Source organism: Lemur catta, chromosome 22 (genome assembly GCF_020740605.2).
Source record: "Lemur catta isolate mLemCat1 chromosome 22, mLemCat1.pri, whole genome shotgun sequence".
In the NCBI taxonomy this organism is placed as follows: domain Eukaryota; kingdom Metazoa; phylum Chordata; class Mammalia; order Primates; family Lemuridae; genus Lemur; species Lemur catta.
The window spans coordinates 22622913-22650361 of record NC_059149.1 but is presented as its reverse complement, the minus strand read 5'-3'; the positions used below and the strand labels follow the sequence as shown (position 1 = coordinate 22650361).

The following is a 27449-nucleotide window of genomic DNA, read 5'->3' as shown; positions in this document are numbered from 1 at the left end:
CTTGGCAAAGAAGACGCCTCTTTGTCTTAGGAACAGTAATTTATGTTTCTGTGGTTTCAACCAAGAGCAGCCCAAAGTGTTCTGTAAATACAGATGTAAAGACACAACACACACACCCGTCCTCCTCCAAGGCAAGGCCGCCTGTTCCACCAGCCCAGCAGTGATCTGGGCCTGTCCCCCACCTGCAGATTTAAGAGAAAGGGAAAATCCATATTCTCATATTCACCTCGAGTCCCCCCTAGGTCATGAAGATAGGGAAGCCCTAGGATCGCACAGATGTTCCTGGGCATCAGACCCAAGTTCCCCCAAGGCATCTGGGGCTTGGAAGGAAGGGACAGAGCTTCCTTCTGACACCCTCGAGAGTGGCAGGCTGTCTTGGGAGCCCTCGAAGCTCCCTGATCTCACAGCCGTGACAGCATCTCTGGTCTGCTGAGTGGAGGACCTGACCCCTGCGCTCCTGCTCGTGGGATCTTAGTTCAGGGTGGCCACCCTCGCCCACCCCGACCCTCCCTAGAATCAGGGGGCTTGACCTCGGAACCCCTGCAGCATGGGTTTTCTGGGACAGATTTCACAACCCAGCGCTGAGTTTTACTACAAGTTTCAGACAAAGGTGTGTCGGAGCCGAGAGCATGCTTCTGCCCGCTCCGTGGGCGTCAAGTTCAATGCCTTCTTGTCAACACTTGACTGTGTTGAACATCACTCACAAGGGCATTCTTTAAGAAACCTATTAAGTTAATTACCCAGGCATCTTTTTTCCTCTCTCTCTCTCTCTCTCTTTCTCCCCCTATCCATGCATCTCATATAAAAAAAAATTTGGCTTTCTTCCTTTCTGAGATACTTTTGATGTAACCCCTCTCCCCTCGGCACAACAACATCTTGTTTATTTCTCTAACAGTCAGTCGGGGTAGCTGCATAGCATGGACCAACTCCTTCACGTCGGTCTTAGTAAGGAGGGGAGCTAAGTGACAGCCAAGTGCGACCGTAGGGATGGGGGAATAGGTCTTCTGGCATCTTCCTTTTCTAACTAACTGCCCAGCAGGAGTGGCAATAGCAAGGATAAGAGTGAGGGAATAACCAGACTCCCACGGGCTGTCCCTTTCTTTCCCATAGATGGTGAGACAGGTGTCCCAGAGGAGCAGATCGATCAACAAATATCTATTAAACACCAGCCATGTGCCCAGAACCAGCCACCTGGATTTTAGAAGAAGAAAAAATTCTACCCATATAAATTTTTCCCAGTTCCAGCCCGGTGTACATCCAAGTCCCTAGGAAAATGAAAGTATTAATTCATTATAAAGAATTACTGCAAACTGGGAGTCAGGAGAAGTAGGTTCTAGACCCGCGCTGCTGTCTATAACTGGTCCCGTGGACGCCGTGGCCCTGAATTTGCTCCTCTGTGAAAAGCACGGGTGGACCTGGCTCAAGGATTGCTGGCCTCCCTGGTGGCTTCAGCATCCGTGGCTCACCTGTGCCTCCATGGCTGTCTGCAGCTACACACCTGGAGGGGGAACCTGCTCAAAGGACGGGAAGGAGAGGCAATGTCCTGTTCAGACAGAGAGCAAACAGGGCCCATCTCAGAGAGTTGATCCACGTGCTATGTCTGGTGGCCGTGCCCTAGGTGGTGACCCTGCCCAGGGAGGGAGGAGAGGCGTAGAGGCAGGGCCTGGGGCAGGCATGGGTCTCCAGCGCCAGCAGGGCAGGTGGAGGCCATGATCCCAGAAGGCAGTTGTGCACCTAGGGCTGACCTTACACCAAGGGGACCTCTTGCTCACAGAGCTGCAGGGAGAAGAGCTACAGAGAGGTCCACACAGACAGGTGGGGGGGGGGGTGTTCCAAGCAGCCAGGCCTCAGCCTCCTGGTCCCTGTATCATGGGAAGCCAGGGCTGCCAGCTATGAGAAAGGAGAACACATCCCACGGCTTCCTTGCCAGGACCTCGCAGAACCAAACAGCAACTTTCAGCCCTTTCCAGCCATCCCCATTCTCCTTCCTACTTCCAGGGACACAAGAACTCTGGAGCAAATGCAGAGACTCCATGAAAACTGTGAGGGCTGCCCTCTCCTGTACCCGTATCCCCACACCCGTCTCAGTCCCATGATCCCAGTCCCAACAGTGGGACCACCCAAACTCTCAGTGGAGCCATCTGGGCCCACAGGGCAAAGAAGGTCAAGGTGGTGAGGCCTCTGGCTGGAATCCTGGAGTTCAGAGGGGACCCATGGGATCATCTGGGCCAACTCCCTGCCCCCAGGCAGGTCTGTTCCTGAATCATCCAAGACTTGCAGTGGCCTCTCCTGTTCTCCTGGGGTGCTAGTGATGGCCGAGAAAAGGCCTGGCCCGCAGGTCAGGAGCTTCACAGCTTTCGGGAGGGCTCTCTTTTCCCAGGGTGCTCTTGCTTGCGGGGAACCCCAGGACTGCCTGAAGTGGCTCCCACCCACCTTCCCACCCTCCCTCTGACTCAGAGCTGATGAAAGCCTGGTGACCTCTGACTCGCACCTCCACTCTCCACTCACCCCGAGACCACCCCCACCACGTTCAGTCTGGTGCGGGAGAATGTTGGAGAAGGGAGAGAAGAGGGTGGAGCCCAAGGATTTGACCCTGAGCACCCGGAGGTTGGAAACTTAGGATCACAAGCCCTCAGTGCCCTCTCCCCAGGGAAGTAGCATGCAGTTTCGCTCTGATGCAACTCTCTGCCGGGCGGGTTCTGTGACCCAGGCTCCCCGAGGCCTGGGCACCTTCTGGAACAGGAAGAGAAAGCATCCTCTTCTGTCCATGACGTGGCTCCGTTCCATCAAACACTGGCTGTGGGGGCGTCTTCAATGGCCCATCTGACCTCAGCCATGGGCTTGGACCCCTCTCTCGGGGGATCCCCCTCCTCCCTCCAGGCCCCGAGAGCTGTTCTGCGGGCAGAGGCTTGGCAGGAGGGCAGAGCAGCAATGGCTAAGTTGTCTGCCTTCCTCACATCTCCCTATACCAGGTGTGCACATACGTGTGTGTGTGCGTGTGTGCATGTGTGTGCGTGCGTGTGCCCAGTTGCTCAAGTTGACTACAGGTCTGAGCACCCCATAAGCCCGAGTCCAGGCAAAGACCAGCCTTTCCTCCTGCCTTCACCCGAGCGGGGCCAGACCTCTCCCCCAGTGCCAGGGCTCCTGCTCCACGGTGCCTGTGCACACACACTCGCACATTCCCTGAGAAAGCCCCTGGGGCCTCCGTGGGAAGGATTTCCGGGAGACTTTTATGGCCAAAGAGGAAGTCTGGGCATCGTTGAAACAGTCCGGGCCAGGCAGCCGGCAAACGCCTGCCAGGACTGGAGTCAGGCCGCAACCTTCCCACTAACTGTGGAGCTTTTAACCCTTTTCCCAGTCTCGGGCTGCTCAGGATGGCAGGGCCAGGCTGATAAGCAGGATCCCCTAGGGCCCCGCTGCTGCCTCCCATGGCCCCACCACGCGTGTGCACACCCACGACACACACGGACACGCTTATGCATGCATGCCCGCCTGCCCTGCTGTCCACACCGGCTCACTCAGATCCATCACAGCAGGCTGTTGGCCAAGGGAACGTCGACCTGAGCAGACAGAAACCTTGAGGCTCACGAGAAATGGTCCTCATTATTTTAGAGAAGAGGCCACTAAGGCCACAGATCAAGTGACCTGCACAAGGTCACCCAGGTCCTATTTAGAACCCAGGCCTCCGTGTCCCCTCACGGGTGCCTGATAGGGATGGGGGCTGGACCCACACAAAGGCGTTTGGGGGAGGTGGCAGGGCCTCAAGAAGGGTGTAGGGGCCCCCAGGGACCTCCTGGGAGTCTAACACTTGGTATCTCCTGGAGCTCTGCTGTCCAGTACAGGAGCCACAGCCACGTATGACTATTTCAATTTAAATTAATTAGAATTAGATAATTTTTTTACAACTCCATTCCTCAGTGGCGCTAGCTACCTCTGTCTGAAGTGTTTGATGGCCGCAGGTGGCTGGTGGCTGCTCCACAGGACAGTGCAGAGAGAGAACATTTCTACCATCGCACAATGTCGTACTGGACTGCGCCGACCTAGGGGGAGACAGATTGGGGATGACATGGCCTGAAGACATCTGTTCCCGGACAGAGGGCTGAGGTCCCCTTGAAGGACAGAGAAGAAGGGCAGAACAGCGGAGGGAAGGGGGAGAGGCTGGAGAGAGAACAGGGAAGAACAGGCTGGAGTAAGAGTTGGGGAGAAGCCCCAGCCTCTGGTAAAAATCTGACCCGCTGCCCCCACCCAGGCAGACTGACACTGTCCCCCGCCCTACTGCAGAAGAGCCAGAGCCCAGAATCACAGACCCCACGGCCAGCCAGGGGCCAAAGAGACAGCATCCGGCGGTTTCCACACCTACAGGTTCCAGGTTGCTTCCGAGTTGATCAGCCCTGTGCCCTGGGCTCTCTGCACCCCCATGTGGCTTCCACACCTGAGCACCGGGGGTGGCAGAGAGACACCCCTGGCTCCTTTCCACTCAGGGGGCACATCTAACAGGGAGGACCCTGATGTCCTTCTCACAGCTCCCTTCAGCAAAAAATGTCTCTTGGAAGAAAAAGAAAGAAAGCTGAATCTAGTCATGTGAAAAGGCTTCCCCTGTCGTGAGTTGGGTGCATTTTTCAAACCAAGGGACAACACTTTGATTCGATTCCATGGACACATGAGCAATCCACTTTGTCACTTTCTCCCACATTCTTCCAAGCAAACATTCAAGAGACATCATCAAGCCTGGCAAGGAGCATCACCTGCGGAATCAGAAATACCTGGGTTACATTCCAGCTCTGCCGCCTAATGACGTGGACGGGGCGCTGCCTTCCCTGAGCCTCAGTTTCCTGCCTTGCAGGGCTGTTGTGGTTATTAAGGGCACCGAGGGATATAGAACTCCTGGGCAAGGCAGCTTCTCGGTGTGCGTGTGTTCCTCCCCTCGTACCCCAAACGCCGTGTGTCTTCCTCCTGAGTTATGGGCAGGAGACCAAGGACAGGGACAAGGTCCTCTCAGATTGCTCACAGTCGGGGGAGAGGAAGAAGGACAAACAGCTGCGGTTCTAGGCAGAATGGAGCGCACATCACAGAGAGACAAGCACAGAGGGGAGGAAGCGCTGGGAGAAGGGCCATTGAGGGGGGTGCTTTATGGAGGAAGAGAAGTGTGAACTGGGCTGGAAAGATAAAGAGAATCAGAGCAGGGCACTTGAGACTGAGAAAGTCCTTAGCCAAGCTCATAAGGAACTTCATCAACTCTTATTGGTGAAGCTAGACAAAGTCCCTGAAGATGGGTCCCAGCCTTGGATGGGTGAAACCTCTAGCCACTGGGCCCCAGGGCTCCCTCCCTCCAGCTCTCACTCCCCCATCAGGTCGCCAATGCCTCTGTGGGGTCCAAGGCTGGGTGACTCATCACAGCCCACTCCCCTCTCAGCCCTCCCCACCGTGGCCCTGGGCTCCCCCAAGTCAAGAGGGGGCTGGAGAATGTGGCTTGCCCCGTCTCAAAAAATCATTCCACCCCCAGGCCTGGGCATAATCCAGGAGAGACTTAGGAAGATCTAGACTGGTCCTTCCACCCAACTTGAGCAAGTCCAGGGTCGCCAGAGAAATTCCACCAAAGGGGAAAGAAATCATCTCTTCCCTTCGGAGCTGATTCCCTAACACAGCCCCTTTGTTCTGAGGCGCGGGCAGAGGTACACTGACTGAACCAGGACTCAGATCACAGGCCAGGACACCTGGATTCCAGTCGCAGATCTGCAGCAGATTGGAGCTCTGACCTCGGGCGAGTCGCTTAACCTCTCAAAGGCTTGCACCCCCCAGCTGCAAACTGGGGCGATGTCTCTGCCCTCTCTGCCTCCTCACGAAAGAGGGTTAAATGGGACGGTGGCGCACAAGTGTCTGAGACACCCGGAGTGGAGAGTGCCGGCTGCAGGTCTAGGACGTTGTTGTTACTGTCTAACTACCATGACACAACCTCTGAGTGACTCACCTGGCCTGTTTACTCTCCACTCTCCCCAACCAAGGATTTAGGAGCTGTGCCTCTCTAAATGTTCCTTTCCTACCATCGTGCCCCTATAGGGGGCCACATGTACCCCATGCTTTGTCTGTCCTGCATTTTACGAGGGTGATCGTCCCCAAGGAGGGAGCACAGGAGAAGGGAGGTTGGTTAGGGCACAAGGAGCCCTCATCCTTGGGATCCTCTGCCCTCCGCTCACCCCAGCTGTCTGCAGAGTGCCTGGAGGCAGGGGTGGCCAGCGCGGGATGGGAACAGCGAGGCTGCAGGCTGACTCATGGGGAGACTCTTGCCATTGGCAGACCCTGTCTTGGTGGCTCTGGCTCCTGTCCAGGTTCTGACCAGAAGACCACAGTTAGGGCAGTTCCAGATCTCTGGAGAAAGCAAATGACCCTGTCTCTTCATCTTTAGGGGACTTAGGGGGTCTGATTCTGCCCATCCCACCTCCCTCAGGTGCTATTAGTCACCAAGTCCCCCTGGCCACCTCCCAGGGGCTTGTCTATGGCAAGTGGATTGGATTGTTGATTCCCAGTACACATTGTGTCCCAAGTGATTTTATGTTCCCCTGACCAATTTCTACAATTAAATTGAGGGGGACGGGCAGAATTCAAAGAACAACTTGAGTCTCCCATGGAGCTAGTCCTGGGAACACAGGGACAAGTATCTCTTTAAAAATACTCCCTGCATAGCAGGTCACACTGGCCTGCAGCCACAACCCCCGGGGCTGTGATCTCACCAAGCTCCAAGAAGCCAAACAGGGTCAGGCTTGGCTGGTCCCTGAGCGGGAGACCTCCCAAGCAAAACACAGGTGTTGCTGGTGAATCAGCGAGCCAGCCCCGCCCTCCTCAGAGTCAAGTTCTTCTCAGGTGTTGGAGTGGAGGCTGGGATGATTCAGGGAGCTCCTATCAGTACCTGGGCAGGGGAAGGGGGCGTGGTGCGGCCGCAGTGCTGAATGAATGCTCCTTCTCTGCCTCCACGTGTCGCAAGTGTCGACACTGTTCTTAGGAATCAGGGTGTATGTTCACTCCCTCCTCGGCCCCTGCCCAGTTCCTAAGGCCGGTTGCTGTCAGCCCTCGACCTAAATTCCTCGCGCTGTCTCAACCCGATAAGGGCCGAGGAGGAAAAGGCAGCCTCCTGAGGAGCCTGGGCTCAGGACCCAGTGGGCTCCCACCCCAAACAGCTGTGGTCTGTGGCTGCCACCAGGCTCCAGGCCTCAGCCCCCAGGACAGTCCCTTCTGGTTTGGGAAAGGCGGGGATGAAAGGGGTCCCTGAAACGAGGGCTGTCATTAGCCTGTTTTATGAGCACACGGATGTTCATTACACCCCAACCCCGTCATTAGAGGCTCCGCGAGAGCTCGGTCCCCTTGTTTATTGCAGTAGAAACGGAGGGAGTTTCTCCCCCAAAGGGAGCTCTGCTTCCACTTCCGGGCAGGGGGTCCCACCCAGGAGAAGGTCAATGGCCTCCACTCCCAGGCCTGACTCTCACTGCCCCACCCCCCAAGGGGAGGGTCCACTAGCTCAAGGAGGATGTGATAGGGGCCTGGGGCTTCTTGGGGACAGGGAGGCCCTGTTCAGAGCCCAGGCCTGGTAGCCAGAGTCTGGCATATGGGGGCTGTGCCATCCCAGCATACAGTTCTTCCCAAGCCCCACTAGCTGGTGGAGAGCCCGTGCAGCCGCCTCCAGGAAGTCCTCCCCCCTCCTCTTCTTGGTGCTCACCACACTGTGCTTATCTCCTGACTCTTCTGTCCCTTCAGACATCAAGCCACCCTCACAGGGACACAGCGTGCCACCTGGCAGGAGCTCAAGAGATATGGCTGAGTTAACATCAGCCAGGACCGGGGCAGGACATGTGAAGTAGGATAGAAAGAGGGGGCTCTCATAGCCCCAACCCTCTCTCCCTGCCTTTTCCCACGAGGCAAATGAGCTGATGACCCAGCTGCTTTCTCACGGCCAGTCAGGGGGAGACTGGGAAATAAATCATCTGCCACTGTCTAGGCAGTGCCCCCGCTTGTCCCCTAAATTCAATCCCTTCACACACATCCCGTTGAGCAGCTAGTTGGGTCTCCCCTTGCAATCTGCCCCCTTCTTGTCCCCACAGAGGTGACCATATCACTGTAGGGAACACCCCGTGACAAAGTCCACCGGGGGCAGGCCCACTGTCCCAGGCCAGCCCTGGGAGCACCTCATGTGTGACAGGACTGAGGAGGGGCAGGGGCTTGCCCTCGTCCCCATTAGGGCCAGCAGCGCCCGCGGTGATAGGTTGGCGCCCACCCCGCTGGTGCAGGCCTTCGAGGCTGAATGGAGCGTGGCCAGACCCCACAGAGAGGAGCAGGGGCTCCGGAGCTGGCAGATTAATCAGCTGTCGTTTGCATTCATTAAAGGCCCCTTGCTTGTGTGCTCCGCAGCCTCAGATGCCAGGGCAATTAACTGCTCACAACAAAAAGTTCTGGGGACAAGTTTGTCCCGGCTCCCTGCCGCACAGCCTAGGGATGGGCCTGGCGTTCCAGACTCCTCGGGTGGAAGGAAGGCCTCTGAGGCCCAGCCACATGGGGGCCCTGCCTGGACTGGAGCACGGTGGGCTTTGATCAGGAGGCAGGGGGAGCCCTACGCTGGGAGGCCTGCAGCCGTTCCTTAACCCCTTCTGGGCTTCTGCTTGCTGTCACCCTGTCCCCTTTCCCCCTATCTCCTCATGCCCCTGGGCACTGTCACCTGAGCCCTGCTCAGCGTTGTGCAAAGACCCATTTCAACATACTCTGAGACTGACGATGTTCCCCGCAGGGGCTGGAAGCCAAGCACTGCAGCCTGCCCCCAGCCCAGCTCTCCCGCTGCACACAAACCTTCCTGCCGCCTGGGGGGCTCAGCTGAGCCGCCCTCAATAGCCATGCTTCGGCTAAAGGGGCAGCTCAGTGACCCAGAGCCAGCTGGCCCTGCCAGAGCGGGCCAGGACCTCCCTTCCTCTCCCTGGGGTTATGTCAGTCCCCGAAGCACTCCAGGCATCGGAGCAACTGGGAGCTCAGGGTGGAGTTTACTGAGCTCAGTCTCGGTTGTTTTTCATTGTAATTGACAAGCTCTCCAGATTGGCATTTGCCTGCTGGGCACTGTAAAAAGTGACACAACAGGGTGAGAACAAGCTCTGGTCCCTGCCCCCGGAAGGCCCTGGTGGGCCACGTTTGCTCTTCCTTTGGTGCAGATAAAGGTACCTGGTTTTGACACAGGCAGGCAGAGACACGAAGGCCACCACACCGGCCCTGGCACTGCCAAGGCCCATGAGGATGGCAGCTTGTCAGAGATGCCAGCGTGCTTGGGCATCTCTGAGGAGAGAATGCAGAGGAAGTCACCTGGCTGCAGGCCTCCCACTGGGACCAGGGCCCTGGCACCCACAAACCCCGGCCGCCCCACAAGCCCTCCTCTGGTCCGCAGGCTACAGGGGAGAACCACAGTTCCCTGTCTCCTCGTCCCATCTCTTCCCCGAGTCCCTGAGAGCCAGGGCCACGGGGGAAGGGTGATCCCACGGGTGCTCCAGGGTCTGGAAGAGACAGGGAAGGGGACACTGCCAGGAATAAGAGCTCGGATGGTTTCCACCATTGCTGCCACCACAGGTCTGATGAGCAGTCCCCTTCCCTGGCCCAGACACCTCAGGGGAATCGGGTAGGAAGGTCAGGATGGTCCTGAGAGCAGACTATAGTGTGCGTATGAATCACCTCCCGTTCTTGTTAAAAGGAACACTCTGATTCACTGGGTCAGGGTGGAGATTCTGCATTTCTAATGAGCCCCCAGGTGCTGCTGCTCTGAGGCCCCGACTCCGGGAGCAGGGCCCGGGCACTGGGGCCAGGCTCACTGTCGGTGCCTCTGGAAAGAGCAGGACATGGTTTGAGTGGGACTTAGACTGTTCCTGCTATTGTCACACTTCCTAACGAGCACAGGGGTTCACGGAGCCGCCAGATCTTGCCAGCATCTTTTCTTGTTCAACGTTCCTGACCTTTCTTCCAGAGAGTCCCTTCTTCTCCTTCCTTCTTTTGCACAGGGCAGCCCCAGGCCTGGGCCCGTTGTGGGAGGGCTAGAAGAGGCACAAAAGCGTGGATTATACTTTGTCTCCCCACCAGAGCTGAGCATGGAAACCTAACACAGGCCGAAGGATAGAGACAAAGCAGAGAACAGACCCCGGGAATCTGACCCCCACCTGCTGCTCCCCACTTCTTCCAACGGCCCCCTCCTTCCCCCTCCCCCTCCTGCCCCATCCCAGTCCTGGCCTCATCTCACAGATGGCACTGGGTGGGGGAGGGCAGAATAGCCCCTTTCCTGGTTGGCAGCAGAGAGCAGGATGGGTAGTGGGCGGGGGCTAAGGGGCACCTCTTAGCCAGATAGAGGGGACAAGGAAGGATTGCTAGAGCCAGGGGCAAGAGGAGATGGCTGATCCAGATGCTCGGCAAAACTGGGGGAGCCCCCCTGCAAGCATAGCTACCCCGGGAGTCCAGGGGTGTGGGATTCTGGTCACCGGCGCCCCCTGCTCATCCGGCAGCCAGGGTCTGGTGGGGTTGCCTCTGCCAGCGCCCTGGCCTCCCAGTTCCGCCCTTTCACCCCTCCTGGGGGTGCAGCCACCCAGCCAGAAAGACTGGGTGCTGGAGATGAGAGATGTGCAGAGATAGGGCCTGGGCTGAGGAGTTAGCCCTGCAGCTCCCTCCTCCCGGCTTGGGGTGCAGTTTCCCAAGCCCTGTTTGTTTTAGGGATTAACTGCACCTTCTCCTGACTGTTGTGTCTTGCCTCCTACATACCCGCCAGCCTCCTGGTGGACTGTCTCCTCTCCCCTCCCCTCCAGCACAGCCCCCCAGGTCTCAGACCTTATTCACAGCCCTTGGCCCTAACCAGTCATCTGTTTGTCCTGGTCCCCTGCCAGGGGCCTGGAGAGTCCCACACCCGCTTTGCCTAATCCCATGGCCCCAGCTTCAGCCTCGCCACCGACCTCCTTCCCACCTGCCCCTTCCCCGGTGCTCCCCACCACGCTCAGCCCCTGACACGCGCAGTGAAAGGCTGCCCGGGAGAGGAGTGTGTGGATGTGTGTGGGTGCGTGATGTGTGTGACTCGGGCTCCCCCGGCCCCGGCCCTCTCAGATGCAGCCCCAGCCTCTCCTGTCTGACCCTCCGCCACTCCCATTCCCACCGGTTCTGGAAAAGTCCTGCCACTGTTGTGCTCACTTGCTCCCATCACCAAGCACTTTCTGGCCAAGTTTCCACCTGACAGCAGCACCAGCGGCGTCCTCCTTGCTCCCCACCCGGGATGCCCTGTCTGATCGCTGAGGCGAGACCCCCATTCCAGGCCCCTGCTCCTGGGGCAACAGCTCTTGCTCCTGGGCCACCTCTGTGTGCCCCGGGACTGTTAGAGTGTGTGTCTCCATGGGATGGAGGGAGAGAGAAAGGGAGCGAGAGAAGGAAGGAGGCTGGGCTCAGATGGTGTCATTAAGAGATATTAATGCCCCTCATCAAGGCATATTAATAAACATGATGTGCCACTCGCTCCTCGCACCCTGGGTGAGTGCAGGCCCAGCGGGACAGGCCCCACGTTCACAGCTGAGTAACCTCCAAGCCCACGGCACAGCCATTAGCCTCATGAGGCTGGCCCTGCCAGGGGACTTCGCAGGATGGGTCCCCGGGCTCTGAGACTGGACGGAGGCAGCGTCCCCATCCCCACCCCCCACCCTGGCAGCCACCGGGCCTTTCACTCCAGAGTTCAGCTGGGAGCTCGGCTCAGTGATGACCCTTACACTGGGACAGCGCTGTGGGCCTTTAGAACATTCCATTTCCTAATTGCGTCTTCACAGCAACTCTGTGAGGAAACCAGGACAGGTATCCTTATCGCCACTTTATAGGTATGGAAACCGAGACGCTGTGAAATTAAGTGTCTTGCTCAAAGTCATGCAGCTAATTGGTAATGACATTGGACTGAAGCCCAGGCTGCCCTGTAGGAGAACGGCTGTGTCAGACGCGAGTCGCTCCTCAAGTGGGGCTGCTCCAGTTGGACGGCTGCCTTTCCCCAGTTCCCGTGGCTGCCAGAAACCAGCCCCTGGAGCACAGCTCCTCCAGCGGGGCAGCGGGCTCTGCCCTCCAAGTTGGGGGGCCCTGCACCTTAGCGGGGGAATCTCCTGGAGGGCAGAGACCAGAGTGAGTGAACTCATGTGAAGACGCTGGCGAGACGCCTAACACACAGCACACGCCCCCCGAGAGGTGCCACCCCTGTCCTTGCGTGGTGACTGCTACATAAACAGTGACTTCTCGGCCCCTAAGGAGGCTGGAGCCGGTGGAAGGCTGCACGGCCCGTTCTCTTTATTTGCTTTTCAGCATTGCAGTCTGGGGCCGCACAGTAAAGCGTCCAATTGGCATTCACTGTGACAGCCACGATGGTGTTGAAAATGACATAAGGTATGCCCCGGTGTAGTATGTTTAAGAAGACAAGAACTAATGTTCTAAGAAGAGGGCTGTCCAAAATAGTTAAGATAAAAGGAATTGGGAAGCTAAAAATATAAGATTCAAGATGTCAGGGAAATGTATTTATGCAGATACCGAACCCCGTACATGGTTCCGATAACTGAGGCATGTAGGTGACCTGATGTTGTTACCAGAAGCTTCAACTTTTGTGCTGAGCATCTAGAAAGAGCAGCCTTTAGTCTAAACTGACACCAGTGCATGGTAATCATATTTAAGTACCAACTTTTGATATTTTCCTTCAATATATCTTACTCTTTCTTGTCTACTTCTAAGTGGAACAGGTTTGATAAAACCATACCTTGTGTCCTTTATCCCTTTCCTTCCTCCCACCCTCCCTCTCCCCCCTCCCCCTGGGCCACATCCAGAGAATGAGTGACCCGTTCTTTGGCACAGGCAAGTGTCAAAGGGAGGTGGTGCCGCAGTTTCCTGTGGCTCAACCCACTCCCTGAGCTCCAGGGACTGAAAGTAACTCAGGAAGTTTCCCCAGGCAAAAGGTCCCCGAGAGCAGACAGACAGGGGTCCCAGACAGTGCAGGTCCCAGAGGGGCCAGGGGCTCCAAGCTGGCACCTGTGTGACAAGAAGCTTTAGAACCCAGATGCAAAGGAAGGAGGTTCTCAGGGCAGTTATCTCTGTGTGGTTGATCCAGGGGATTCTTTTTCTTTCTAGTGCTTTTCTCTGGTTTAGATGTTTTCCATAATATAATGAACAACCTATAGTCCTTTTATGACCTGAAACAAAAGGTTACTGTTTGTAAAAGGGAGGTGCTCAGGGTCAGGGGTCCCAGACTCACTGCTCTGAGTGAGGCTGGTAATGATGAAATTCAGCTGCATCCTGCTCTGACCTGCCACATGGCCAGTGTCCCAAAGCCCGGCCCCACCCACATCCTTTCTGGACTGGAGAGGCAGCTCAGCCAGCCTCCTCCGTTGACCCTCCCGGGACACAGTTCCTGAGCATCTGGAAGACAGAAAAGGCCTTGCTCGGGATCCGTGGACCCTCCGAAATCAGAGGCATTGCCTGCGTTGGAGCCTCACCCCAGCCGGGATTCCAGCCTTATCTTGAGGCTCTTGCAGTCACACGTGCTGCTTCTGGCTGCAGCAGGCTGCCAAGTCATTCGAAACCTCCTCATATCTCCTTTACACGTTGATACGTTGCTTAGGCAGCTTCCTCAACTTAAGCTGCTCCTTCCTTCCCCTGTCTTGTCCACTGGAGAACTGAAAATCTCCTACACATCCTTCAAGGCCCAAAGTATCCCTTCCTTTCAACAGCTTTCTACAATCACCACCCCCAAGCGGTCACATCTTCCTTCACCTGTGCTCCCCAGCAGTGCCCATCAGACCTCACCTAGGCGTGTGATAGTCTTTCTTTGTTAACCCGTCTGCCCCACTAGGCCATGAGCTCCTTGATCCCATGAACTGTGTCTTGTTTACATTTCCATCTCCAACACATTCATTCATCTGCCCCGCTCCCCGGCCATCATTCCTCAGGGCCAACTCCGTGCTAGATCCGTGCTAGGTACCATCAATACGCAGAGGTACAAGACACTGTGACTTACTCAGCAGCCACACATACTTCCACGTTGCCTGGGACAAAGGGCCTGGACAGCCTATACTTTTTAAGCCACAGACAGCCTTGACCTTGGCCTTGGGACATCTTCCCTCTTAACCCAGTGTCGTGGAGGGTGCTGAGGCTCTGGGTGAAGCTCCTGTCATCCTGGGCAACTACCTCCTCCAAGAAGCAAATCATTCTCCCTCAGCCACACCCCACTCCACCCTACCTTGGCATCTGGAGACCTGGGGAAGTGACCAACTCCAGATCTGAAGCCAAACTAGGAATCAAAACCCAGGGGTCCTGTTGCCAATCTGTGCCAGGACACCAGGCTCTGCTGCCCGTCCATTCCGTTGGCATCTCCTAAAGACAGTATTCACCATGCTGCCCCCACTGCCCATAAAGGTGCCAGGAAGAGGCCTATCAGGTCTTTGATGTTGACATTTCTTGAGGGAAACTGGTGCACAAAATAATTGGCCATTCTCTACCCTGGAGTCTAGAAGTGCTTAGCTCCCAGGAGGGCTCAGGTCTGTGTCTCCTTCCTAACACTTCCCACGGACTTCTTTCCACCCACCTCGGTGGCCGTCCCTCTTTTCCCCAGCCCCAGGGCAGAAGAGCAGGCCATGGGGTTAATTGACTGGAAGCCCTCCCCCAGGAGCAGGCCCCAGTCTCCCGGGCTGGGTCCTCTCCAGGCTGGCATTAGGCGGCCTGGCAGCCGCGGCCCCTGGGGATCTCAGAGCCTGGGAGCTGTCAGGCCTTCCACTCACTTACCCTTTGTTAATTGCAGAATACACAGATTGCTGGGTAGCACTTTCCAATCCTGTGCCTTTTCCTGGATCCTTTGCCACTTGGCAGCTTGCAGGCAGCTGTGCAAAACAGCAAGGAGCTTTCTCGTTTGGTGCCAGTGTCAGAGAGCTTGGAACTCTGTTTCTATTTTCCTTTTTTTTTTTTCCCATTTCCCCCATGTGCTCTGTTTTGCTCATTTCTCCCTCCACTCCCCCTTATCTTCTCCACAACACCTTTCTGTGCCTCTCCTTTCCAGTTAGGGACTCTTCTGATGGCCATCCTCCCACCCCACCTCATCCCCGCCCCAAGGGATCCAAAAGTGAAACTTCCCACTCGGACAGGAGTTTGCAGCCAGGCAGAAGTGATTGAATCCTCCTGTCCAAATGGGAAGAGGTGGGGGAAGAGATTAAATCATCTCCCTTGCTCGAGGAAATGGGCTGCTGAGTCCCCCCTGTGCTCTGGGGGACAGCGAGCCTGAGTACCTGGGGCCTTGGCAAACGCCCACGTAGACGGGCATTTGCCTGCAGGTAATTGAAGGAGAATGAGGGGACTACGCCAGCATCCCTACAGAGACCAGCCACGAGCCGGCCCCGTCCCCACCTCCAGCCAAAGAGCCTTTACCTAAGGGACTCCCCAGGGCGAGAGAGTGGTGTCTCTGGACCCTCAAGTCTATGAAAGACCTCAGAAAATGCAGCTCTCTTGGCTGTCCCTATGGTGACACAAAGGATAGACGTTGGAAGTGGGACTGACTGAAGTGGCAAGGGCCAGGGGACAGGCCAGGGTGCCCACAATGTGTACCGCACCCACTGTGTGCCAAGCATCTCACGGGCTGCAAACACAGGCAGGAGGCTGGAGCTTCTCTGGTTTCTTTCCAGTCCGATGGGGCTAACGACCTCTGCCCTTCCCATGCACGGGACGTTGTGACATCAGTCGGTCGGATCGCTGTCCAGCTACATCCATGCTGATTTGTCATTTTTGTAATTGCATTTGACCCTTGAACAACTCAGGAGTTAGGGAGACAGTCAAAAACTCAAGTACATACAAAGAACTCAAATCAGCAGGAAAAAAACAACCCCATTAAAAAGTGGCCAAAAGACACGAACCGAAGTTTGTCAAAAGAAGATAGACAAATGGCCAACAAACATGAAAAAATGCTCAACATTGCTAATCATCAGGGAAATGCAAATTAAAACCACCGTGAGATACCACCTTACCCCAGTCAGAATGGCCATTATTAAAAAGTCAAAAAGCAACAGATGCTGGCACGGATGCAGAGAGAAAGGAAGGCTTACACACTGTTGGTGGGACTGCAAATTAGGGCAGCCTCTATGGAAAACAGTATGGAGATTCCTCAGAAACTACCACCGTGTCCTCTCCTGTGCTTCCCGCCATAAGGACCAGTGCCTGTGCACGGGACCAGCTGGGGATGGGGGCTGAACAGCCTAAGTGCCGTCAGTGCCCAGTCAAGCACAGGGTCAGCAGGGTTGCTGGGGACGGCGGCAGGAGGGCGGGTGGCTCGCCTCGTGAACCCAACCCAGGGGTTTGCGCGGTCTCTGCCAAGCTGGCCCCAGCTGGTGAGAACAAGCTCCCGGGGTGGAGGGCGGGGAGGGACAGCCTTCCCACCCTGACCGGGCCTGCACATCAGACTTTCCAGCCGGCTCCGCTCAGCACAAACCCACTCCCTGACCTGCCGGGCCCCAGCCCCCACCCTCACCCCCTCCCTGGCCTCTCTCTGGGTGGGACCCAAGCCCTGGGGAATTGGGAAGAAACAGCCAGCCTAAGTTGCTATTGTTTTGTTTAAACAAACCGCTGGCTGGGCTGACTTGGAAAGGAAGGAGGGGAGGCTGAGGAGCCCGGAGCAGCTGGGGCTGGGCCGGGCTTCCCTGGGCGCAGCCCCCGGACCGTGTCTTGCTAGGGCGGCCAGAAAAGAGCTGTTTGGGGAGAGCAGGGCTGCTAGGCCTCTGCTGGGTCCTCACCTCCTGTGCTGGAAGAGATGGGCATGGAAAGGAGGGGCTTCCACCCACAAGCCCAAGTCCTTATCCCAGGCCCAGCCTCTCAGCCCCTGGCCACACCTGGGCCTGGACAATGCCAGCCTGGGTAATGCCAGGCCTGAAATGGGGGCGGGGGCAGGGGGCAGGGGACTACACTGAGAGAGGGGCAAGGCAGAGTCGCTGTGCACCGCTGTCAGGGGTGGGGGGACTGAATTCGAAGGCTGCCCGGCTGTTCCCGACCTGACAGCGGGGTTAGGGAGAATGCAAGGATGTTAAAGAAAAGAGATCTCACCCACATCAGGGAAGAAAACAAAGTATGAGGGGCTCTCATGGGGAGGTGTCCACCCTTCCCCAGCCTCCTGCCCCTTCTCCCAGCCAGAGGGGACCTGGACCCGTAGGAACCAGCCCGGGGAAAGGGGACGAAAGTGAGCGCAGTAGCAGACAAGCTGCAGCCCAAAGGGGAGGAGACCAAGTGGGTTCTGGGATGGGCAGGTGGGGCTCCGGTTCTGTAAAAAGGAAGCCCCAATCTATGGGCTGGGCCTGTCCCTCCCCCAGCCTCCCCCCTCCTCCCCCCCCACCCACTGCTCACACTCTCCCCATCCTCCCACCACCCCGAGAGCACCTCTGGGAGGCTTGGGGGAAAGGTGGCCAGGGCACAGTTAGGTGTTGGCAGACTCAGTTAAGAGCCACGCTAATCACCTTCATTAAGGCTATAAAACTCCACACCTAGGGGCCGCAGGGTCCCTGGCATGGCCTGGGGCCCCAAGCCCTGGCACGGACCCAGGGCCCTGGCTCCAGTCCTTTCATCCGAGCATCTCCCGGTCCTGCACAAACAATAATTAGCACCCGCCCCCAGGATCACCTCATTATCCCACAGACACTGAGAGGAGGGGAGGAGGGAGGGGAGGAGTAGAAGGAGGGAAACTGAGGCTGTCCCAGTGGCCAAAGAAACTGCCCCGGGGTTGTGGGCTGAGTCAGCTGGAGGGGGTGGGGGCAGAAGCTCCTCCCGCCACTGGCCTAATGTTCTAAAGCAGGGGTCCCCAACCTTTTTGGCACCAGGGATCAGTTTCATGGAAGACAATTTTTCCATGGACCTGGCACAGGGTGGGCAGGGGATGGTTTCGGGAAGATTTGGCAGCGATGTGAGCGATGGGGAGCGGCTGTACATACAGATGAAGCCTCACTTGCTCACTCACCCACAGCTCACCTCCTGCCCTGCGGCCCGGTTCCTAGCAGGCCGCGGACCAGCACCCGTTCGCAGCCTGGGGATGGGGAACCGCGGTTCTAAAGGCTCCAAAGAGAGCTGAATCCTCCCGCCTGAGAGGATGGGCTGATTAGCAACCGTCAGCGCCTCCCTTAGATCTGACCAGACCCCGCAGGTTGACATTACGTCCTGTGCCGTCTCGGGCGCAGATGGTGATCACAGGGCAGCCCTTTGGGAAGCGTGACATCAGGACTGCCCAGAGGTTGCATGGTCCATCCTCACCTCCAGGCCACCCTCAGCAACATCTCTGTGTGTCCCCTCTCCCTAGACCCCCTGAGGTACCCATCCCAAAACCCCACAGCCCCATCCCCCAGGAGCAGCCATACGTCCTCCCCCTCTTCCATCCCACCCCCTTAGCAAGACTGAAGTGTGCCCAGGAGTAACCCACGGCCCTGTCTGTCTCTTATTTCAGGGCTCTGACATGAAGACAGGGAACATTCAGGGCAAGGAGTTAACAGGTAAGTAAGACCCTCCAGCGCCCCTGCCCCTAGCCAGGGCATCAGTGACGACCCCAAGAATCTTGAATGCAGGCCGGTGCAGTGCTCATGGCTGTAATCCCAGCACTTTGGGAGGCCGAGGCAGGAGGATCGCTTGAGCCCAGGGAGATAGAGACCAACCTGGGCAACACAGCCAGACCCGATCTCTACAAGAAAGTCTAAAAAATAGCTGGGTGTCATGGCACACCTGTAGTCCCTCCCAGCTACTCGGGAGGCTGAGGCAGGTGGATCACTTGAGCCCGTGAGTTTGAGGCTGCAATGAGCTATGATCACACCACTGCACCCCAGCCTTGGTGACAGAACTAGACCCTGTCTCAAAAAAAAAAAAAAAAAAATCTTGACAATGTAACTTCATATTGCTGCTTCACAATGTGCAAACCCAACCCAAGAGTTTTCTTGTACACCCTGATGTCATCTCCACAACTGCCTCTTAAGGTCACTGTCATCAATGTCTCCATTTTAAAGAGAACGAAACTGAGGCATAGATAGACCAACCTGCCCCTGTCACACAGCTTGCTGGTGAGGGGTGGAGCTGGCATCACAATGCAGGGTCTGTCTGCTGGAAAGCTCGCAACCTCTTCCCGCCCCATCCTCCCCCCAGCTCCCCTCCCTCTCAGCTCCCCTCCCCCAAATATGCCCTCAACTCTAAAGGGGATTGTCAGATGCTGAGCTGGCCCCTGGCAAAGGCCTGGGCACCAAACTCGGCCTCACAGTCTGGCGAGGCAGCGTGGGCTTGGGCACAGAGAGGCCTAGGTTCAAATCCCAGCACAAACACTTCCTGTCAGCCTGGCTTAACCCCTCAGAGCCTCAGTTTCCTCATCCAAAAAATGGAGATCACACCCACCTTAGCGAGTTGTGGGGAGGATGAAAAAGACATCGTATGTGGAGGCAGGTAGCCCAGGGCCTGGCCCGGGACGGAGGCTCAGCACGTGGAACCCCTTCCCCTCCTCAGACCTCACGTTTCTACCTTTGGAGGTTTCCAAGCGAGGGTCTTCAGGAGAGCCCCAGCGAGGGGGTCAGTCCCCCTCTCCCCTGAGGACGGATTCCCGATTGCACAGAACCTATGAGTCCTCACGTCAGAAGTGTCCGCACCGAACCGTGGTCACCAGGCTTTGGCAGCATGCAATATGCCCACCCTCAGGTGCACTCGGCAGCCCACACGCCCGGCGGCCTCCCCGAAAGCTGTCCCGTCACGCCGGCCCCCCACACCCAAGCACACGGGGAGACTCCCCAGCACCCACCATGCCAGGACGTCTTTCTCAGCACTGGCAGCGTTTGGGAAGAAACACCGATTTACCAGCGTTTACACACACACCAACAGAGACCCTCCGAAACGTGTCGGGCCGTTTACACAGCAGCTCTTCTCATGTACACATCTACCCTGGGTGTAGACCCTGAACCACGCGAACTCACACGGCTCCCGGCACACCCTGCTCTGTTCTCACTCTGAGTGTGCACACACACACACACACATCTGATCTGCAATCCAAGACTCAGGGAAAGATGAATAGTCAGGAATTCCCCTGGCTGTTGGCACGCTGGGGGCCGCAGTGGCCGGAAGTGCATGATGAGGACACTTCCAACAGCTCCAAGCAGCAAGTCGAGCTTTTGTTTAGTGGTCAGGAGAGGAGAGGAGGGGGAGACAGCCGTAAGGCACCAATACCCGCTCCCGGCAGCATCCTCGTTGCAAACACTGCTTCCCACCCACTGCAGGGAGAGTCTTGCCTGCAGCCTGGCTCTCCTCGGAAAGGGAGGTGGAGGGAGGGAAGGGGGCAAAGCACTATTGGAATGAGGCCCAACCTGCAAGACCCAGGCTGGGCCAGCCGCCCCCCTCTCTTGCATAGACAGGGGGGAAGGATAAGAGGTGTCCCCCACCTCTCCCCCGGCAAAGGCCAGCATCCTGGAGCGGGAGGGAAGGGCGGGACATGGGCCTTCTCCCTGGTGCCCCAAGCGCCCAGCTCCTACAGCTCCCATGATCAAACCTTTGAACCCCATCCCACCCACCCCCGTAACCACTTCCAGATCCTCCAGACGCAGCCAAGAAATTGGCTTCTTTGGGGATTGAGTTCATAAGGAAATGCTGAAAAAATAAATAAGAATCCACTGCCAAACACACTCGCAGAGGAAGATGGGTTTCTCTTGAGGCAGGAAATCCAGCAGGACAGACTAAAGCAAAAACAGGACAATACCAACACCCACGGGCCCAGAAAGGCCTGGGAGCCGTGCCAGCGCCCAGGACCTTCCAGCCAGCCCAGGGCATTTCCCCTTGGACCACCTCCGCCCCCACGCTCACCCCCCAAAATATGTACTTCCTAAATGAAGATGCTGAAGGTATCCAATGGTTTGCATGGGGCAAGCCCACAGCTGGGACCCCAGGAGTGTCAGCAGTGGCCATGGGACAGCACAGAGCTCCACCCTGGGTGGTGTGGGACATGGTGCCCACCTTTCTCCTTTTTCTGCCCACAGGCTACCAGCCTCCCTCCCCACCGGCAAACACTGGCTTCCATCGCTACCAGTTCTTCGCCTTCCTTCAGGAAGGAAGGGTCATCTCACTCCCTCGGAAAGAAAACAAGACCCGAGGTAAGGCCTGTCCGTGCTTCGTGCTGCAGCCAGGGGACTCTGGGGGGATGGGGGGACTGATGCTTCGTGCACTCACGGGAAGCCAGGACCTGGCCCCCACCCATGAGCCTTGGAGATGGGGCTCAAAGTGTGGGGCTTCCTGGGAGCGCTCTGGACTGAGTGCCCTAAGGGAGATGTGCGAGTCAGATGTGGTCTCCCCCAGCAGTCAGCCCCCTAGACCAAAGTGGTGGCTTTAGCCCATCTAGGTATAAGGCAGGGTCCCAAAGGGAGCGAGTGGAGCCAGGGAGAGAAGCACCCCCGAAACCTTGCATGGCATGTGCAGGCAGCTACCCCAGAACACCTCGCAGGTAATCGTACCCTGTAATTGAGGCTGATCTGGGCAAGAGGGCCCTGGAATGCCACCCTGCCAGTCTGGCTTCATTGGTTGCTAATTGCTGGGGCTGCCTGGGCCATCCCAGTGGGGTGCAGACTCCCCCAGCCGCACCCCACCCCCGGGCTTCTGAGCAGCCCTCCTCAGCAGACCCACTCTCCACGGCCTCCTAATGGCAAACCCAGCCTGCGTGGCCTCAGTCCTCCTGCCACTAGGGCCACTGCCACACAACACAGGTGACCCTGTGTGAGCCACACCCCCCACGCCCCAACCCCCGTCGGAGCCTCAGATGTCTCTTCAGGAAAATGGGAACTAAAGTGATCCCTGTGCACTCGGTCACCTCCCCAGTGTTAGGGCAGGGAAGGTAACGTAGAAGGCGCCCATGCCAACATGAGCGAGCAAAGAGCACATCCCGCAGGCTGGCGGGAGGCTGCGTGGGAGGGTGGGTGTCGTCAGCCATTTCCTCTCACCCAGTGACCCACCCCGCCCCCACCCACTGGGGAGCCGGTGCGGGTATGTTACAGCCCTGATGCCCCAGGCCCCAGAGGAGGAGAGCCAGGAGCCCAGAAAGGCACAGGTTGAGCCGAGCAGCCCTGCGATGTGTGCCGAGCAGGGGCCGCCAATCACAGGGCTCTGGGCCACCGTGGGAGCGGGGCCGCTGCCACCTTTCCGCCAGTGACCCCTCCCCAGGTGCCCCCAGCACCTTGCTAATTTGTAGATCTGTTTAAACGGCTTTGCCAAAGACACACTTTTAAGTTCGGATACAAAGAGAAAAGGAAACAAGAAATGTGTCTTGCCCGGGCCAAGAAAAATTTCTCCGGCACGCTGGGTACCAGTCTCACCAAAGATGTCAGGAAGTCGGCTGGTGGTGCCAAAGATGGCAGCATCTCAGTTCCCCCTCCCGTGGGATTCCCAGGCCCACCAGTAGGCTTCAGGGGCACAATGCCAGAGCCCTGGGCAGGAGCTTGCTGAGGGCAGGATGGAGGGGAAGGACAGAGCATCAGGGGACACCGAGCACAGCAAAAGGGCAAGGGAGGGAAGGAGCTGTGTACACCAAAGGCACTTCCACCGCTGCATGCCAGGGCTCCTAAGGCTAGACTGTAGCCGAACCCCCAGAAAACACAGTGGCCCAAGTGACCAGCAAAGGGCTGACTCGCCCTCCCAGGACGCTGGTGGCAAGGCAAGGAAGCTGGAATCCTATTGGGCCTGGAACCCACGGTTTATCCCTTTGGATCTTTGCAAAAACCACAATTCCTGTGCCTTCCCCCGCCCGCTACAACCCACCCTTCATGCTCTGGAAAACAGACACACGGGACCTGCAGCTGGCAGAGTCCCTCTGGCTCCTGTGCGTTGTGTTTGCTGCCAGAAACGAAGGCAGGAAAATGATCCCCCTAGAGGAAGGCTTTGGCCAAGGTACCTGGTCCGCAGTGTGACGCCTTCTGCACGCTAGCACTGTGCTAGGAGCTTCGGAGAGGGCACCGGGGGTTTTCCCTGCCCTCAGGGGGCTTCCAGTCTGCTTCGGAACCGAGTAAAGAGCAGCACAGAGCGGCTTGTCATTACACACGTAGCTGTGTGAGTCTGACCGTAAGAACAACTGGAGATTGTCACATGGACTCAGGGACAGATCTCTTCCGTTGCTAGCATCCCCCTCCCTCCAGGACAGCCACCCTCTTCAGCCCGGGGAGGCGGGGAAGGTGTTTGATTACAGGGCAAGGAAACCTTGACTTCCACTCTCTAGCTAGTGATAGGACTTTGGGGCAAATCAGTTAACCTCTCTGAGCCTCAGTTTCCTCATCTAGAAAATGAGGGGTTGGCTCTAGACGATCCACAGCTCTCTGTGGCCCACAGGGCACGGGCTGGGCCCCGGGGCAGGAGATTTGAATCCTTGAGTGAAGGAGGAGGGAGCTCTGGGTTGGGGAAACCACAGATGAACAGATTTTTTTAAGTCAGCAAATGGGCAGGAGAGGCGAAAACAGGAAGGCTGTGAAAGTTCTGGAAAGCCTGGCATAGAAGTGGCTTTGGTGGGTTGACTGTGAGGAGCCATCAGAGGTTGTTCACCAGAGAAGTAGCACACGAAAGTCACTCTTTAGAGAGGACTAACTGTAGTGTGGGCAGAGCTGACCAGAGCAAGAGGACAGGCGGCCACCAGAGGCACCCAGATGTGGGGCAGCGGGGCCTGGCCTGGTGGGGCCGAACCCAGGGGCGACTGCGAAAGCAGAACTGGCAGCCCCTCGTACAGCGCCATAACACCACGGGCCTGGCGTTCTCTGAAGCACCTGGACGGTGCTTGGGGCCTCGTGGAGCCCCAGGCTGGACTGACGCTCAGGAGGCCGGGGCACCGGGGCTGCCAACGAACACAGGCCCCGGGGCTCGCCTTGGTCCAGTTTTCTCTCCATGGGAAAGGATTCATGGGGGGATGGGGTGTCATGCAGGGGTGTGGTGTAACCTGCGGCTTATGTCCCCGGGGGAAACAGGCAGGAACAGCTTCTAGAGATTGGAGGGGAGAGGTCAGCCTGCAGGAGCCAGGTAGAGGAGCTTCTGTAGCAGACAGGCAGCTGAACAGAAGGGAGCCACAGCACGGTGTCCCTGCTTTCATGGATGCGTGGTGTCACCCTGGTGGAGCTCACAGAGAGAGTCAGGGAAATATTCAGACAGCTCACACATAACCAGGTCCCCGGGGGAAGAGAGGCAGGGGAGACCCCGGAAGCCAAAAGAGCCTGAACTGGTGCCTCTGATAAGAGCTGGCCCAGTGTTACCAACATTTGTCCCAAAGGTCACAGTTTGCCTTCTTAAATTTGGAGCATGCGTTCACTCAGGCCTGTGATACGCTGGACTGCCACCCTCTGATTCCACGTGACACCCCCTCCCCCCCAGCCCCTGCCAGCACCAACCCCCACCCCCACCCCACGCCCAAAGCCCAGGATCTGGCCTCGTGGCTCACCCATGATTTGGGACCAACCCACTGAATGCCACCATGGGGATATGTCTGAAGAGGCCGTCACCAGATTTCATTCGCACCTCATGCTGGGCCTCCCTCTGCCATGAGACTATAGATCCCTCGAGAGAAGCGCTCACCTCCGTCTTCTTCCCCTTTTCTCACCGGTCCCTGCACCAGCCCAGCCCGCTGTGGGCTTTCAATCAGTGAGTGTCTGTGTGGGGGACACACCCACATATGCACAGCCACAAGCCATTCACACACGGGGATCTGCACGTTCTCACACCCCCTCGGTCACAAGCACGTCAGCTCCCCCCAGCACCTGAAAAGGCAGCCTCCCGTGTAGCACTGTGCCGCAGTGACGGTCTCTGCATCCGCGTCCTCCCTGTCCCAGCAGGCAGGTGGAGCATGTCCCCCAGTCTCCCCCGACCCTCACCTTGCTGGCCCTCCCAGGTGGGTGGGACAGCAGCCATCACCACCCCCAGGGCAAATGAGGAACCTGAGGCCCAGAACAGTGAGTGGCACATTTGATCAAGGGTCCATGGTTAATAACCAATTAGCTTTCTTCTGACTTCATGGAAGGGCTCATGGCACCTGTCACCACCTTGCCCACATGTCCTCTCTCCCGACCTGGACCAGGAGACTCTCGGCTGGGGCAGGGACAGACAGGGAGCAGTTGCATCCTGCTGTCCTGGGCCTCCTTGGCCGGCAGCAGCAGCCACCGAGGCAGTCCCCCCCTCCCCCTTCCTGGTGAAGGCTGTGGCTGAGCCTCCTGGAGCCGTGCTCTGCGCCACGCCACACCCCAGCCACCTGGCCCAGACGTGTCACAAGCCGGCCTCACGCTCCTCTTGCGAGCAAGCCAGGGAAGTCCCCTCTCCGCTCCAAGAGAGGACACACGGGCACTTGCTCCAGAAGCCACTCCAAGGCCATGAGCCCAGGATGGTGCCACAGTGCCTGGAACTAACGGGCGAGAGAGGCTCCGGTCACCACTTCACAGGAGCAGCCCGAGGGCCTTCAGAGGGAAAGCTCGCCCGCTTCAAAATGGAAGGAAGGGACACGGGGAAGGGTCCTCCAGGGGGGGCAGGTTCTGGGCCAGGCAGCCATTAGCCACTCCCCGGTACATGGGCAGCCACCCGCCCACAGGGGCCAGAGAGGAGAGACGGGCAGGGACTTGCCACACAGTGGGGCTTGAGTCTCGCCTGTGGCTTCTGAGGCCTGCAGGGCTCCGTGGGCGAGAGACAAAGGGCACAGAGACAGCAGGGCCGCACTGGCAGGAGGCGGCACCGCCACGGAGGCAAGGCTGGAGGGACCTCGAGGAAATCCACCGGGCCTGGTGGCAGTGAGGGGGCGCGCGTGGCCTCAGGAAGTGCGGAGGGAAGAGGCCTGGGAGGAGAGGGGGCCCTGCCTGGAGGCCGCCCCCCGCCCTCAGACTGCCTCCTGCCAGCGAGGCCCAGACAGACACAAACACACAGAGCCCACCCCTGACCTCCCACGGCGGTTCCCCCGGCCCTGTGTGGGCTGGCGGCGCAGGTTCTCTGCCGCCTGGCAGGGTGCCCCCCACCCCCCGGCCCAGCGGGGGAAGCTGGGGACCTGGCGGCCGCCCAGCAGGGGTATCCTGGGTAACTCTCACACGGGCACCTGGGCCCAGGTGAGGAGCTGCCAGGAAACTCCACGGGCTCCGGGCAGACCTGTTCCAGAAGCACGTCCCAGTCCCACCAGACATGAGCCGCCGAGCAATATTGAGATCACAGAGAAACTGCAGATAATCCCCAATTCCGCCCAGAACTCCGGCCCCCCATGCCCACCACCACATATTGGAGTTGATAACTGGGAACTAAGAGGGCAGCTTGGAGTCCCCCCTCCTCTCTCCCCTTTCCTGCCCCCACCCCAGCCGCAGGATGGAGGAAGGGCCCTGGCGGGGGCGGGGGGGGGGGCGGGGGGGGGGGGCTCTGGCTGGGTGATTGGAACCAGCTTCCACTTGCAGTCCTCTGGGCAAACAGGGAACCCTCGCCACCCGGAACTCCCTGACCCCGTGGTCTCTGACTCCCACCGAAGCCAGAGTGGTCCCCACTGCCCCAAAGCCTCTGGAGCCAGCAGGATCAGCCACTCAGCACATATCCTCCAGGCGTAATTGGATGTGATGGAACCAGGGCTTTTCAGCTCCTGAGTGGAAGTCTCTGGATGTCATTTAATGGCACAAAAAATAAAAGGCTAAGGCCTCCCGCCTACCACCACCGGGACATCATTAATCTCGGCAGAAAGGCATCAGCGCTTCTATCAATGCCGCCAGCCCTGCGCAGACCAGACAAATTGCAGGCCTCAGCCGGCCCTCGTGGGGCGGTTATTAGGCCGGAGTGGAATTTTTGTTTTTTTCTTCAGGGCCACCATTCCCTGACAAGAGGCAGCGGTGCCCCTGCCCAAGGGGAGAGTAGAACAAGGCCAGAGAAGAGGGTGGTCGCCCTGGTGAGATGCAGGTCACCTGCCCGGGGGGACAGGGCCGTTCAAGGGGGTGTCCTGTCCTTGCAGGGACTGCCCCAGGGAAGGAGGCCGACCTCAGGGACTCCTGAGTGGGGACCAGAAGGAGAAAGGGGCTGGGCGTCCCCTCGCTCAGCTTCCCTCCGCCACTCCCCAGGCTGAGAGGGAAACACTTCAGGGCCCACTGAGGACCAAGTGACAGGTCAGGTGGGCAATGTCCCGTGGCAGGAGCAGGGTCACCCCGGAAGCGCTGTCCTATCCTGTTGGGAAGTCCTAAGAGTGGGCCTGCCAAAGGGAATTGGGGGTGTCGCTGGGGGCAGGGCGTGTCTTCCAGGGACCCGGACTGCGAAGTCGTGCTGCTGGCCAAGGCCTGTTTGTTATTAGTCCAGTGTTAATTGTGTCATATTAGAAACTCGCTGCGGGCAGGAGACAGAACAAGGCAGCCCCCCCGCCATGCCTGGCAGAGGCCCCAGGAGGTGTTAAGGGGCCTGAACGGGGGTCTGAGCTCAGAGCTTGCACGTTCCAGCGAGGAGCT

At 58.0% G+C, this 27449-nt stretch overlaps 1 protein-coding gene and 1 long non-coding RNA gene across 5 annotated transcripts in view; one reads left to right on the top strand and one right to left on the bottom strand.

Moving 5' to 3' along the window:
- The window catches only part of PEBP4 (phosphatidylethanolamine binding protein 4), a 185561-nt gene that overhangs the window by 154050 nt on the left and 4062 nt on the right, over positions 1–27449 (top strand). For all 4 annotated transcript variants that reach the window (XM_045535351.1, XM_045535352.1, XM_045535349.1 and 1 more), the window contains exons 5-6: positions 18470–18515; positions 21021–21134. In XM_045535351.1, coding sequence (XP_045391307.1) covers positions 18470–18515; positions 21021–21134 — 160 coding nt within the window. The remainder of the gene's footprint in view (positions 1–18469; positions 18516–21020; positions 21135–27449) is intronic.
- Positions 138–15618, bottom strand: LOC123626411. Its single transcript, XR_006730847.1, has 3 exons — positions 15606–15618; positions 14788–14882; positions 138–182 (listed from the first exon to the last, which is right to left on the bottom strand). It is a non-coding gene; the product is annotated as an uncharacterized LOC123626411 (long non-coding RNA).